The sequence below is a fragment of the Antrostomus carolinensis genome, unplaced genomic scaffold (genome assembly GCF_000700745.2).
Source record: "Antrostomus carolinensis isolate BGI_N321 unplaced genomic scaffold, ASM70074v2 scaffold4165, whole genome shotgun sequence".
Classification (NCBI taxonomy): Eukaryota; Metazoa; Chordata; class Aves; order Caprimulgiformes; family Caprimulgidae; genus Antrostomus; species Antrostomus carolinensis.
In genome coordinates, this window is record NW_010315547.1 from 33,501 (window position 1) to 48,688 (window position 15,188).

At 34.5% G+C, this 15,188-nt stretch overlaps 1 protein-coding gene across 1 annotated transcript in view; it reads left to right on the plus strand.

Annotated features, from left to right (window-relative positions):
• The window catches only part of MALRD1 (MAM and LDL receptor class A domain containing 1), a gene marked incomplete at its 5' end in the record, with an annotated part of 42,762 nt that extends 30,333 nt beyond the window's left edge, over window positions 1–12,429 (plus strand). The window contains 6 exons of the mRNA XM_010167976.1: window positions 2,679–2,846; window positions 3,849–3,969; window positions 8,306–8,458; window positions 8,600–8,705; window positions 9,976–10,343; window positions 12,011–12,429. Of these exons, the coding sequence (XP_010166278.1) occupies window positions 2,679–2,846; window positions 3,849–3,969; window positions 8,306–8,458; window positions 8,600–8,705; window positions 9,976–10,343; window positions 12,011–12,429 (1,335 nt within the window). The remainder of the gene's footprint in view (window positions 1–2,678; window positions 2,847–3,848; window positions 3,970–8,305; window positions 8,459–8,599; window positions 8,706–9,975; window positions 10,344–12,010) is intronic.
• Window positions 12,430–15,188: the final 2,759 nt, after the last annotated feature.

Genomic DNA, 15,188 nt, shown 5'->3' on the forward strand with positions numbered 1-15,188 from the left:
AGAGAGATGTATGTTTATTAATAGCTTTACAAGTTTCTTTGGCTCCAGTTGTTTGTTTGTTTGTTTAAAAAAAAAAAAAATTGGAGTCGAGGGATAACATTTTTATATTGTGCCTTGCTAGCTAATTCAAGCCTAGAAGTAACCTCTTTTTCCAGCTTCTTGTAGCTGAGTCTTTCTGTAGATGCCAGCTAAGAAACATCTTCATTTAGCTCAAGTTTTTGGACTTGTAGAAGCAAATTTCTAGTCCTAGCTAGTCCCCTGTTTATGGCTCTTCGATGGACAGAGTAGTTGTTGTAAAGTAGAACATAGAGAGGGAGGGTAATTTTATTTCTTATGTAATGAGAACACAAATTTGTTTGAAAAGCTGTTTTATAAGCGTAAACCTTACATCTAGATTGTTTAAGGTATAGTTCTTAAACAGCTCTTTTCGAAAAGTATTTGTATACCTGTTGCTTTGTATTCCTTAAGCTTTCTAGTGGGGAAAAAGAGTTACATGAAAGTATTTCAATGTGGTAATAAATCTTGAGAAACCCTATGGGAAATTGAGAGATGAAGTCCACCAGCCATGAAGCCAGAAGATATTAAAAAGTAACAGCGTGTTGTAATGAGTAATTCCTCCAGTAATCACTGATCTACCTTATATGATGTAACATGAGCAAAAAGAAACTCCCCCTTCATACATGGCAGATGTAGGGTCTTTGCTGTGTTTGCCAAATTTACAGATTAAATTCAGGGCCAGAATTGAAAGGCAGTGAATCCTTTAATGATCCCATGATGATTTTCAAATTATTAGTCAATGGTCTGAACATAAGGAGTTCTCAAATTCAACAATCCTGTTCTTCAGCTTCTTCGGCACTCTGAGGGTCTACACCTTTAACAGAGATGCTAATATGATAATTTATTGAAGAAAAGACTCCTCTCAGAGTCCGGTAACTCTTAAACTACCACTTCCCTTGAAAGTAATAAATAAATTTATAAAATAGATGTCTTGGGGAAAAACAAGGAGGAGACATGTGGAAGGGGATATTGTTGGGGTCATGGCTGGAGACACACTCACAGAAGGAGGTGGTCCATGTTGAAGGAGGTACTGCTTTGAGAGGACTGCAGCTGTGGGTGGCCCATGCTGCGATAGAGAAACCTGCAAGGGACTGTGGCTGTGGGTAACACATGCTAGGATGGGAACATGCTGGGATGGGCTGTCAAAACCCTGAGCTGAAGCAGGGGAAGAAGATTAAGAAGCAGTGAGCAGAGGAGTGGAACCAGGGTGTACCAGAAAGAACCCATTGCTCACATGCCCAACCTCCTGCTCCACTTGTTGCCTCACCAAAGGAATTAGGCCAGACTGAGTATAACCTGCAGCAAAAATTAGGGAAATTAAGACTAGGAAGGGGACAAGGTAAGTGTTTGATTTAAACTGGTCTGGGGAAGGGGGAGGAAAGGTGTTTGCTCAAGTGTGGTTTTGTTTTCTTTTTTTCTCAGTAGCCCAAACAGTGATTTGAAGTTTGTGTAAATTCACAATAAATTAAAATAAGTAAAAATTACACCACCGCTCTAAGACTGTTCGCCTCTTACAATCCATAATATAACATTTTTCCATGACCTGTAGAGCCTATTGTGTCATCTATCTTGCTCAAATAAAAGACTTTGTTTCATGTGTAACTGAAAGCTGGCTGAGACATGCATCTGTGATTGGCCTGAGGCTAAAGATAGGTTTTCTTGCATTTGTTATTGTCTTGCAAAAAAATACTTAAATTTCATTTGGCTGTTAGCCCCAAAAAATCTGTATCTTTTGCTCTGTTTAAAAGCTGATAAAATGTGAAAAACTAAAAGGAAGCTTTCTTTCTGTAGTCTGATGATCCAAGATTCACACTGTAAGAACACAATGATGGGCAGAGAACTGGGTGGGAAGAGTTATTTTATAATTTTAGTCTTTCTGTGTGTGAAGAAGACGGAAGAAATCGGGGAAATGAAAAAAAAATCTTTGAAAACCTTATTTCTTCCCTACAGTTCTCAGCTGAATTTTTGTATGGGTAGTATTTTAAACAACAACAAAAACAAAAAAACCCCCAAACACCAACACCCCCTTCTTCCCCCAGTGCATCAGGTTTACATTGTATTGCAGGGGAAGCATACTGAACTGGGATTCTCACTGTTTTCTGATCTTTTCTGCTTGGCAAGCAGTTTTTTGTAGCCTCATCCATCTAAAGTCATTGTTTTATTTCCTATTTATTTTGTCAATCCACTTGTTTCAGGAGATTATAAGGGTTTTTTTTCATATAAGTAGCTCGACTGTTGCACTTCTGAGATTAACATACTTATGAAGCTGTCCTATATTCAGCATTTGTGAAGAAAAATAACCTTTGAGAAGTTCCTAAGTCCTTACTAAGCTAAAAAGAGTTAAGGGAGGTCATATAACTTGGTCTGCATCAGTTGATAGATACAAGTTAAAAGTAAGTTTTAAAAATAAGCTTTACTTTTAATTATGGCTTTATCTTTGGGCATAATACTGCTCCTCAACATGGTATAGTTTCATGCATCTCTTTCTTTTATGCCAAGGCTGTGTTTAGACTTATCATGTCATTCTGTATTATAATGTACATATATGAGTTGGTATTGAATTTATTGCAGATTGATGATATAGTTTTTGAAGTGTTTCATTAAAAAGGTTCTTTCAACAGGTAAGATTTTGGTACCGGTTATCTCAGGATTCCCAGCTTTCTGTCTTTAAGAGAACTGCATTGGGTGGAAGTTTGGAAAAATTGCATGACATTTCAGGATTGCCTAAGATGCAGTGGACAAAAGTGAATATACCTGTAGAAAGTGCAGCTGAGGACTTACCTTTTCAGGTAATTAGAAATTACATTTATATTGCTTTCAAAAAGTTACTCTAATCTTGCCTTTAGAATTAATTTACTTTTTTAAAGAAATATAAAAAGAGAACTTCTATTCTTTAGTGCTCATATATAAAAAAAAAAAAATTCCATCCAGCTCTTTCAACAGATGTAGTTATTAAAGAACATCACCATTGTTTCAGTATTGTATACATTAGAATAACCTTTTTTGTAATAAAAATCAAGTACTAATAGTGCAGTAGCTTTTAGAAAATGAACTTGCTATTAAAACTTGCTATTAAATCAGAGTGAGAACCTAATTATGTCGGGTAAAGGCAGGAGAAGTGCAGGTATTTCTGTTTGCAGCAATGATCAACAGAAACAATTTACATAATCTCAGGCTGCTACACGTCACTAAAACATAGAAAGAAACTGTTAGAAAAACCGGAAGGTCAAATATAAGTATTCAGCAAACCAAAATTCCAATTCTGGTCTCTTCATTTTGTCTCATCTATAAAATAGTTTTAAAGAAAGAGCGCTCAGTTCTCACTATTGGTGAGCTATGACTGAACTTTACTTCCTTTTATGATCTTCTGAATATTTCCTTATATTTACAAATGCATCCTTACAATCCCTACATTTACTGTACCACTTTGTTGACTTCAGCTGGCATAGTATAGATGAACACAGTTAAATGGAGTTGTAAATCATCATATTTGGTAACCCTGAATAGCTCATTTTAAAAGGAAGACTGTTCATTAGAGTGATGGCTTTTACCAGTTTAGTTTGAAACAAGGTCATATGGGTTGCATAGTTTTCTATAAGTAAAGGTAGTTATGGCTTTAATAGTTGAGCAAATTTCTGATTTTGATCAAATCTCAATTGTATTATTTGATGGATGATATTCAGAGTTGACTGTAGGCAGTATTTACTTCCTGAGCAGATGTAATAAGTTACAAAATGTGTCTTTCTATCATGCCACCTTTAAAAAGCTAATTTATTTTTTTGTCTTTACAGATTATTTTACGAGCTACCATTCTTACAACAAATGCTACTGTTGCTGTTGATGACATCAGTATAACAGAGGAATGCAGAGCTGTGAATAAATCACTTCCGAGTGTCAGCCAAGAAAGTGAAGGCAAGTTCTGTCGTTTTCAGTACATTTTCCCCAGTGTCTACTATATATGATGGTGATTGGACTGACAACTGGAAGATACCATTAAGAAAGTATGGGATAATCTGAGGAAAATTCCATCTGCTGTAATCAATCATCTATAATGAAGACTCATCCTGTTACACACTAGCTGCTATAAGTAGTTTGCACTAGTTCTGTGAAGTAATCTATGGTGGGAATTTCCATATACAACTTACTACATATTACCTGCCCACATTCACACCTGGATGCAGAGTCAAATCATCGTTAGGGCAAGAGGGTGCTCCTATCCTTACTGTCAAATGCCTATCATATAGTGTGTGCCCAAGTGTATACCTGCACTCTGTAATCTTGAAGTGCAAATGGATGGAAATATAAAATAACTGTAACCTTCTGTCAAACTGCTGCTTCTGGTCCTCTTGAATGTCAGTGACTACTTTTCTAAAATGGCATGGGCACCATGCACACAGTGGTAATACTGATGTGTTATACCCAGCACGTATCTGAATTTCTTTACTGGAAAATTTAAAAGCATAAGAGAAAACTTCAGTTTTGATTTAAGACTTCTCTGATCCCTATATACAGTTTGATTGATGGTAGCTAGATATTTGAAGAAAAATTAATTTTCTTTAATTATTTTTCCCTATAACTTATCTATTTACCCATCCATCAGCCATGAAGATATTACTTTTAAAAGGGAGGGCTTTTTAAAAAAAAAGATTTGTCTGGAGAACAGTACGAGTATAGAAATAAGCTAAGTTAAACATAAAAGTTAAAAGCTGCATGTTGTTCCTCTCACTTGTGCACTTTCCAGAAACCTACTAAAGGAAATAACAGTAGTCCTTGGCTTTTTGTTTCCCTGTTCATTGAATTTTGGGTGTTTTCTAATGTGTAGTTTGAAGTACAAGCTAGTAGCAATACAACATCAAATTCATGGCTTCTCAGAATTTTTGTTGTGAACTGAACACAGAGAAACCACTGCAACGGCAGAGTTTTTGTGAAGGACCTGCACCTGACTGTGGGGCAAATGGCTAGTTGCTGTACACAGCACCTCGCCTCTGAACTGAAGCCTGGCCATGTAACTTTGAGGGAATTTTAATTATTTTTGACACAAATGTTTGAATATTGTGGAGAATAATATATAGTTTAAAAGCATCAGACATTAATATCAGCTGCGTTTCTTGTCAGTGGTGGTATAATCTAGTTCATTTCATAGGTGATACTCTGTTCCATATGCCATGTACATTACTATGTTCAAAGAAGACAAAAAGTACTTGTTAGAATTTTATATATATGTGGTTTTATTTATATGTTCCTTTCTGATTTTTAAGGGGAAGTAGAATTTGCAGATGCCAATGCTTCATCTTTTTACTGTCCACTGGGACTCTTTTCATGTGAGGATGGACAATGCATTTCATCTGACAAATTTTGTGATTTTACACCTGACTGTTCAAATAACCATGATGAAGCTAAGTGCCGTAAGTTAAAATTTAAAAAATGTAGGTTGTTAGGCTCCTGTGACTATATTAGTTTGTTCTATTTGCCAAGCTTTCATGACTTCATAGCTGTAATTTAATTAACACTAAAAGCTCTTGAGAAATAGTTACTTCATTTTGATTTCATTCTGAATTTTTTTCCCTTTTATTTTCTGTAGCGACTACTTGCCCCTTAGCATTAAAACCAGAAAAAATGTTTTTGATTAATTATTTAGTAGAAAGTGTTGCTTAAAAATGCAGCATTTTATTTTATAACTCTTAAGATACAAAATATCAGGTACAGTGTTATACTGAATAAAATCTTAATCTGTAAGATATTGGAAACTGATTCAGGAAGCCATTCTAAACTAAACCAAACAGAATTTGTGCACATACTTTCCGACACATGTTCTCACACATGCAAAATTACACTAAAAAAAAAATGTGATGAAGATATATTACACTTGTACAAATTTGGAAATTTTGTGGCCCCACTGTGTAAGGTGCCTCTTCTTAAAGTGTAGATGGTCCTGCAATTAGACTTGAGAAGCAGTGACACAGAAAACATTAAAAATGCAGTGGTTGCACACTCATGTTCAAATTGTATGTTTTGTATACTTAAGATACCACAGCTGGACTGGTAAATAAAGCATCTGTACATAGACATGGTCAAATATATAATTTAGGCTGTGTCAATGTTTTCTGTTCGGATGTGCTGTGACTCCTGCCTGGGATACCTGCCTGGGTTTTCTCTGCATGGAAACTAACGTATAGGAAATTAGAGGGATGCAGTGCATCTGGAAGTCCCTCTGCAGTGAACAGTCAGAAGAGATCTTGGAAATGCTTCAGGGCCTCTAATACGTAGCTTCAAAAATCTTTTTGATTCATTCAATTGACTGTTCTGCATAAGAAATCATGGCTACCCTTTCCTTCTTTGAAAATGAGTCGTTTGCTTTTGCGTTGAACTTTCAATTATGCTATAAAAGCTGTATGCATTTTCAAAAGGAGTTGCCAATATTCAGGTTTTGTTTGTTTGTTTGTTTTGAATAGAATATGGTCATTTCTAGCATTCTCACAAATAACAGAAATATTGCAGAGAAGGTCCTTACATTATTTTCTGACTGTGCTGTGTTATGCATCACAAAGTATAAACTTCTTCATGGTGCTAATGCAACGCAAAATCCATACGTATATTTTACATTTTTTTGTTAGGAAATTTGAGAGTTGTTGCTCACATGAATAAAAAATTATTTTACTTTTAGCAGATAAAATAAATAATTGAAGCTTCTATTTGTAATCATGCAATATCTCTAGAGTTTTAGTATCCAGTCTTTCTTGGCTAGAGCACTGCTATCCAGTGTTTTAGTTGTTTAGAAAGATTTATATCCAAAATATATAGCACCTTAAGTTAGGAAACTACATTCTCTTTAATTAGGTAACTTTTTGTTTAGCTAAAACCAGGAATATCTGTTAGATGTTCACTAGGCAGAATATATTTCCTCTTGTGAGCCAGACTGAAGATGGGGAAAAAGTTCTGCTGTTACAATAGAACAGCTGAGGTAGGAAGGGACCTCTGAAGACCATCCAATTCAACCTCCCTTCTTAAAGCACGATTCACCGGAGCAGAGTGCCCAGGACCTTACATAATTGGGTTCTGAATATCTCAAAGGATGGAGACTACACAACTGCTCAGGGTAGCCTGTTCCAGTGTTTGATCACCCTTACAGTACAACAACAATAACATCTAGCATCTATTGCTTCTGCCCATTTCACTGGGCACCACTGAGAAGAATTTTTACTTCTTTACTCCCTCCCTGCCCATGTTACTTATATTAAAATTCATATTACACACTATTCTTTTTTGATTTACTTTGTGTTTTTTTTACTTTACTTCAAAATGTGCCTAGACATTCTATATATTATTGGGTTATGATAGTCCGGATTGCTCTCCCATTGCCTTTAAACTCAGGTACTAGGATTTTGTTCTCTGACCAAATAGTAACACTTACAAGTCAATAGTGTAGCCCTCCCACTACCAAAACCTTGCCATGCAAACCCAGTAAAAATGCACAGTATAATTTCTAAGGTTTATATCCTGTGCACTTGGTGGAGTCTAAATACTCACTTTTCCACCTTTATAATTAAGATGATGGAATAGGGAATAAGATTAGACTGGAAAGTAATCTGGTAACACTAAGGTATTCCTGGTATTCTGTCTGACGTTTTGCAATTCATCCCTCATGCTCTGTCTTTTGTAGCTTGGGGTTTGTTTGTTTTGTTTTTTTTTTCCTGTCTACTTATGGTATGAATTATCAGGAATAATTATATGGTTTTATAGATAAAATAAATATGAAATAATTTACATTTGGATAAAAATATTTCACTCAGGCTCTACCAGCTTGCTCTATTCTTGTATCTTTGTTATCATTAGCATACTCGCTGAGATTCAGGAAATAAGGGATTTGATTTCTGGGTCCAACATAGATTCCCCTAAAGACCTTGCAGAAGGCTTGTTACTGCTTTGTGTGTTCTGTGTTCCTGTTTTGTAACATGAGAATTGCAAGGCCTGTTGTCAGTGCCTCCTCACCTGCTTTGTATGCTTTGGCTACAGTGCCCTGTGAGAGAAGGACTTGTTTTACTAAGTACATTGTATATAACAATGGCTTGGTTGTTCCTGTGGGACTGGTGTATTACTCAATGTTTATGAAACAAAAGCTCCTTTCCTATGCTTCTTCCTAGAATATCAGTAACGTATTAGAAACATTTTATTTCTTTTTCATACTGCCAAGCTTGTTTAGTAATGACATGCACAGAAATAAAGTGAAATGTCTCTTTCCCCATTTCAGCTGCTGCATGTGACTTTGAAAGAGAGAGCTGTGGTTGGTTTGAAACTGCAAATGCAGATGACTTTGACTGGGTAAGAAGTTCCAGCAGTGCTCTTGCTCCTGCTTTTCAGAAGCAAGCTCCTCCAAAGGATCACACCTACAACACATCTGAAGGTAATACAAACCAGGCTTAGAAACAGAGGAGTGGCATAGATATACCTGCTCTTTAATCAGGTTTAAAGTGGAGGCCATGAATGCTTTAAAAACCCTTTCTTTCTTCAACCTGAAAAGTTGTTCTCTGTTTTACTTTGATAGGTCATTTTATGTTCATTCTGAAAAACAGCAGCAGCATTTCACAAGTAGCTCGGCTACGAAGCCCAAAGTTCAGGCAAACTGGATCAAATTGCTCATTGTCCTTTTGGTATGTAACAATTTAGATTTAAAATTAATGGATCATCTCACATTGTTTCTCTTGGACTGAAATCAAGATTATAGTTTGCAACAGACACACCTTCCTCTGCAATATTAATTTATTTTCATTCTTTAATCATACACTCTTCATTGTAAAAAATACATAGAAATAAGCTGAAGCACTTGGAGAACAGAACTGAAATATGGGATGACTTTTTGTTATCAAGCTTTGAGCAAACTGGTATTAAGGGATTGTGTTTCCATATAGATAGACAAATACCACAGTAATTTTTTTGACATTTCTACTTTGGTTAAGTAAATTTGAAAATGATGTAGAATTTCATTCAAGAACAGGAAACCACCCAAAAATCTAGTAGCTCCTGGAGTCACCTACAGTATACAAGATTATATTGTATCATCTTTAAGCAAAACTTCCAGTGCAAGACTTGGAACTTTGCTTCCAATCCTTTCTTTATATACATGGAAAAAAAACAACCAACCAACCAAACAAAAAAAACCCTCTTTCAGTTATTGTCTTAGTCTTTGTGTAATCTTGTCAAAGAGGGACAGAAAAAAGTGAACTGTGATAATTTGTTAGTAAGTTCAGAAGTGGTGCTACTGTTTAAATAAATGTTTGGCCTGACTTTGATATTATTCAGTTTTTCTCAGTAATGTCAAATGCATTTGCCATAGGAAGAGGAAATATATTTTTATTGAAAATTCAAGACTTGAAGTTGGAGTATAGGTCTGGAAATTACAACCTGTTGATTCTATTTCTGGTTCTGTTTTGTTGTACAATTCCTCACTTAAGTATTTATGATTTTTTAAATGCTCTGAGATCCTCCAAAAATGCCATAAAAAGGCAGCATATTAACACTAACTAACATAAATGGAAGGTGTACTTTTACATTCAGTAAGTGTTCTGTTTTTCCTTCTTGAAAATTTACAATTATGCATCTAATTAAATTTATAAAATCATATGATACATCTGAGTGAGCAGTGTTCATTGCTTAATATAAAAGCAAACGTGTCTCTCAAATTGTGAGTTATAACTTAATGGAGTATGCTTATTTTCTCATAATCTTCAATTCTTGAAATGAGCCTGAAACTGATACAGTAGCCTACCCTATCATACAGAAAGTGGATTGAATTACAGGTAAACTGGAAATAGGCACTATGGACTTCCTATATTTCACAGAGCTATGATAGAAAAGTCATTATACTTGATGTGATCCATACTCATCATTTGCAACCTTAACTTTTTTTTTTAATCGTTTTAGGTATTACAATTATGGACAGTCAGTTGGAGCAGCAGAGATGCAGTTGCTTGTGGATGGGCTGAAACAGCCTACTGTCCTTTGGAGGGCATATTACAATGAGGGAAATCAATGGTTGAAGGCAGTCATTCAGCTTGGACGCCTTCCACATCCTTTCCAATTATCACTTGATAAAATCAGTCTGGGTTTTTATGACGGCGTCTCAGCAATTGATGATATTGCATTTGAAAATTGTGCTCTTCCACCTCCAGTGTTGAGTTGTGACAGTCCTAATCATTTCTGGTGCAGAGACACAAAAGCATGTATTGACAGTTTACTGGTCTGTGATCTTGTGGATAACTGTGGGGATGGATCAGATGAAGACAACTGTAGTAAGTACTTTCTCCATTATTGCTTACTTTATATCAAACCAATATTTACTTGCCAAATTCATTCTTGGAGAAAAAAAGCACAGTACTGTTACAGCCTATCAATGTCACAGCCAGTGATGATTCAACTGAGTAGTTACTTATGAAACACTCTGAAAATTTTTAACTTAAATGCATATGATGAGTTACAATTGAGGGTAAATGTAATTCATTCTCCTTTATTCAAACAAGTAATATTTCTTTAACTTTTGTAAAACACACACATGCCTTATGAGTTTATTTTAAAAGAGAGAATTCACAGTCTACCAGTTGATTTGGGTTAACGTGCTGTCTTTGATTACACTCATGGAAGTACAGTGGAGGACTTATGTGGACTGAGGGGAGTGTATATCTCTTTTTGTGACCTGGAACTCTTTCTGCCTAGAAAACATTAAAATATCTGTACTAGAATATATTAATCATGCTGGACATAATTGTCTCTTTTAAAGAAAGAACTTGTAAGAACTGAGGAAAGCTATGTGTTGTTCACACTTTGACAGTCACCTTGCAGTGCTGAAAGGTGCTGTTGATAATTTTCTCTCTAAAGCACGCATTCCTCAATTTTAAGAACTCAAGAACACTAATATAAAATAAAATTAACTAGCGGTTGCTTTATCACATCCTGAAGTAACTGAATTATGCATATCATAATGAGTCTGAGAAACAGAGGACACTTTACATGCTTGAGGGGATACAAGCCTACACTGATATTTGCTGCAAAAAAACTTAAAACTGATCTGAATTTAAAAGAAAGTGAAGGCTTTCCAGCCTATCTCAGTTTTCACACATGTAAAATGTCTGCCTTTACAACCCATTTTGAGGTCTATAGTAAGAAAGTACTATATGACTTGCAGTTTTAAACATCATAAAAATTAACAGCTTAATTTAAAAAAAAAAAAAATTGGCTATTATGTCAGTTACTGTTTGTGAAGACCAGATGCAAAGATGAAATGTAAGTTCTCCACCTTTGATAACAACTTTTCTTTTTTTACATTAGAAGTAATTAGTCTAATCAATATATTTTGCCTTGGTATTAAATAATAAAATGCATTGTGTTATAAATGCCTCTCTTGAATTTGTGTTTGATAAAGCTATCAAGCTACTACTACTGAGGATAATAAAAATCTAAAACACAACCCATTTTTAGGACTACTTCTTTCATGCAAAAATGTATTACGTCACTCATTACACATACCTACAAGACTATATCCTGTTGTTTATTTCATCCAGTTAACCTCAGTTTTAAATCCTTTACTCACCTAAATTTCAGTTACAGAACTTTGAATGCTTTAATTATAAATATATATAAATTTAATACTATGAATAATAAAATGTTCTCCACAGTTCTGTAAATTAATTATGTCCAAATTGCCGGATATATATTGAAAGAAGAGGTAATTAAGGAAAGATTATTTTTTTCTTTTGTCCAGGCAGTGTGTATTTATTCTTCAGAGGTGAATTTTTGCAAGGAGTTGAAGATGTGTTTTTATCAATATTAGAAATAAATTTTTGCAAGGAGGCAAAGATGATTTTTTTTTTTCATTACGTTAGAAAGTTAATGAAAGTATATTAAAGCACAGTCACCTTTTGATACTGCTTTCACTTGACAGTGTGTTCTGTTTACATTTCAGATCCTGACCTACAGTGTAACTTTGAAAATGGGCTGTGCAACTGGGAGCAGGATGTTGAGGATGACTTTGACTGGATCAGAATACAGGGTCCAACCCCCACGGTTAATACAGGCCCATTGAAGGATCACACGACAGGCACAGCCAGGGGACACTACATCTACATGGAATCCTCTGAGCCACACCAATTCCAAGATAAAGCAGTTTTGCTTAGTCCTCTCTTCAACCCTTCTGGCAATGGAACCTGCATCTTCCGCTTTCATTATCATATGTTTGGAAAGCAAGTTTACAAGCTGTCAGTCTTCCAGAGAACCATGAGTAACACAAAGGGATGGCTGTTGTGGTACAAGTTTGGAAATCAAGGCAACAGGTGGATCAGACAGACACTCCACATCAGCAGCGCTAAGCCATTTCAGGTATGATCCTTCTATGTTGCCAAGTGCTTATTTGCTGCCTCATAAAACACTTAGAACACGTAAAGGACTGTGCAATCTCAAAGCTATTTGTAACTGTCTGATCAAACTGACTTCGAAATACATTTGCAAGATTTTTTTAGGAAATATCTAGGATTTTTTTTTATTTTTTCTTGTGGAATTTACTTCCCCCCCTAAAACACATTATTATAATGCTTTGAATAGGATCATGAGGTATTTTAAGTAGATGCTATTTTTTTTTTTTTTCCAAGCATTTGGTGAAGCAAACTTATCTGAATCTGCTACAGGACAGCTGGGCAAAATTTTGATTCGTTCATGAAAAAAGGATTATTAAAAGGGATATTCTTCTCTATGCCGTACTTTTCCAGAGTTACATGTTAATCTTTCATTATATAATGTCAGAAAAAAAAAATGGTCCAAAATATTTGGGTGCAAGGCAACAGTCAAATATCATTTGGAGAAAGATATGATAATAGTAAATTACAGCTACAAATCTTGATTTATTTTCTCACCTTTTAAAAATTGTGTATGTTATTTACCTGGAAGGAGAGTGCTCATTTTTTTTTTGTCAAGACCCTTTGCCAAAATGTAAAATAGTATCAACATAATGCTAAAATGCTAACAAGACTTTTTTTTTGTCTGGTAGACCTCAGAATGTTAAATGTGACATCAGTGAGCAGAACAGGAATAGCTTGATAAGTGAAAAGGGAAATTTAGAGGTAATTTATTTAAATTAAAGAAAAGCAGTTCTCTGAGCCAAAAATTAAGCATTTCTAAATACTAACAGAGTCAAGTAACAAAACCAGTCCAAAATACACATATTTGCAAAATTTTTGCGGCTTTAGTGACCTAGATTTTCCCTTTTGAATTCAGAACTGCTGTAACACAGAAATCTGCTATGAATTTAATAATTAACAATAAATTATACTTTATAAAAAAATAAATTTCAGGATAAGAATATGTTCCCTTTCAAGATACTCCTTTTTACTATATGGGACACTTGTTTCAACATGAAAAAGAATAGGTTGTTCAGTGTACCTGTCTTTTTAGTTATCTACAGTTATTTTAATCTTCCTGAGAAGTTTACTTACATGACTTTTCCTTAAAAGAACATTTGAAAACGTAGTAAAATAACAATCCATCCATGGTAGCCTATTTATATTGATAATGAATAGTGTTTGATTTTATCTACCTTGAATAAGCATAATACCTGAAGTAGTTTCTCCTCAGAAGAAAGTACAAAGATTCTATTTTAATATCTTAGATAAATGTAGCTGTCTTAGCTTGCTCTATTCATTCAAATTTCTGTGGATACAGAAAAAGAAAATGATGATATTGTGTGAACAATGACAAAGTTCTGTATTTTAGTCCTTTTGGGCTGTGTAGTCTCCTTTTAATCATGATATAAATCACATATCTTCTGTGTCTGTCATATGATATCTAGGGCAACTTTACTATATTGCAAACCATATTATCCAATTCACTTTTTGCTCATCTGCAATATGTGTGTGTATCTCTGCAAAAAAAGATGGTTATGGATCTTTGATACCCCAAAGTATAAATAATACATACAGGAGTTCAATATTCTGTGATTATTTTATAATGCTCTGTCTAGATTTTTTTCAATTTGACTGTTAAGTAACTTGAAAATGCAACTCCACTGTTTAAGTATGCAATTGGTTATTAATGCTATACTGAGTACAATTACAAAAAATTTTAGTAGTTTGAGTATCATATATGAACCCTTACATTTCCCTTAAAATATAAAACTTTATCCCTTTAAATGTGAAAAACAAAAACAAGATGAGGAGAAAATAAATAATGGAAATTTATTGAAAATTACTAGCTTATGGAAGGAAGCTTATATGCAAAATAAAATTGCAATTATGTAGATATAAAATGCCTTTGCTATTTTCCTCTTTTATAAGTGGTTTAGAAAAGTAAACAACTAAATACACTTTAATAATTTTACTCTTATTATCAATTAGGTATTAGCTTAGAAGGTAATGGAATATTGATTTCTATGAATGTAGAATATCACTGTTTTACAAACACAAATACCAGCCAACCTTCTTTCTCCAGCTACTATTTTTAGTAACTGTTGTGCTATTTTTATGTTCTTCTCAGTGTAGAATCCAAAAAGTTTGTATTTTAAGGGCCTGATTGTGAAACATGTATGCCTGAGTATGTTGATAATGGGGCAAATTAGATTTCTCAAATTCCTGCACAGCACTTTAAACCAAGTATAATGATCTGGAATGTGACCAAACATGAAAAGACAGACAGCTGAAGCACAGTGGATCCTTTTCCCTTTGATTTTTACACTGCTATTTGTACCTTTGACAGTCTAACATGCTGTTTTCAGGTACAGTGGTTGCACCATTCATTGCTCATGAGTTAGAAAAAGAATTTTTTTTATATATGGAAGCTTTTTGTATATTCAGTTTGGGGAAAAAATACTTTTTGTCCTGAAAATGACCTCTGTTTTGTTAAAGTAAAATGTGACTTGTGTCCTTGCATTCTTCTGATGTTCTGAATGCCCCCGTCTTGTACTCAGGCTGAGTTATCAAAGCATAAGCACTGAGCAGTCCTATTTCAGACATTCTCACATGTTTGATGTTGGCATTTTAGTGTGGGTTGTAAATGTATCAAAAAGAATTAACTTAGTTGTCTCCTTTTGTTTAATTTGATTTTACATAGGATGATGTGAGTTAGAAGGTAGCATTTCTGCAAGGTAGAAATCATAG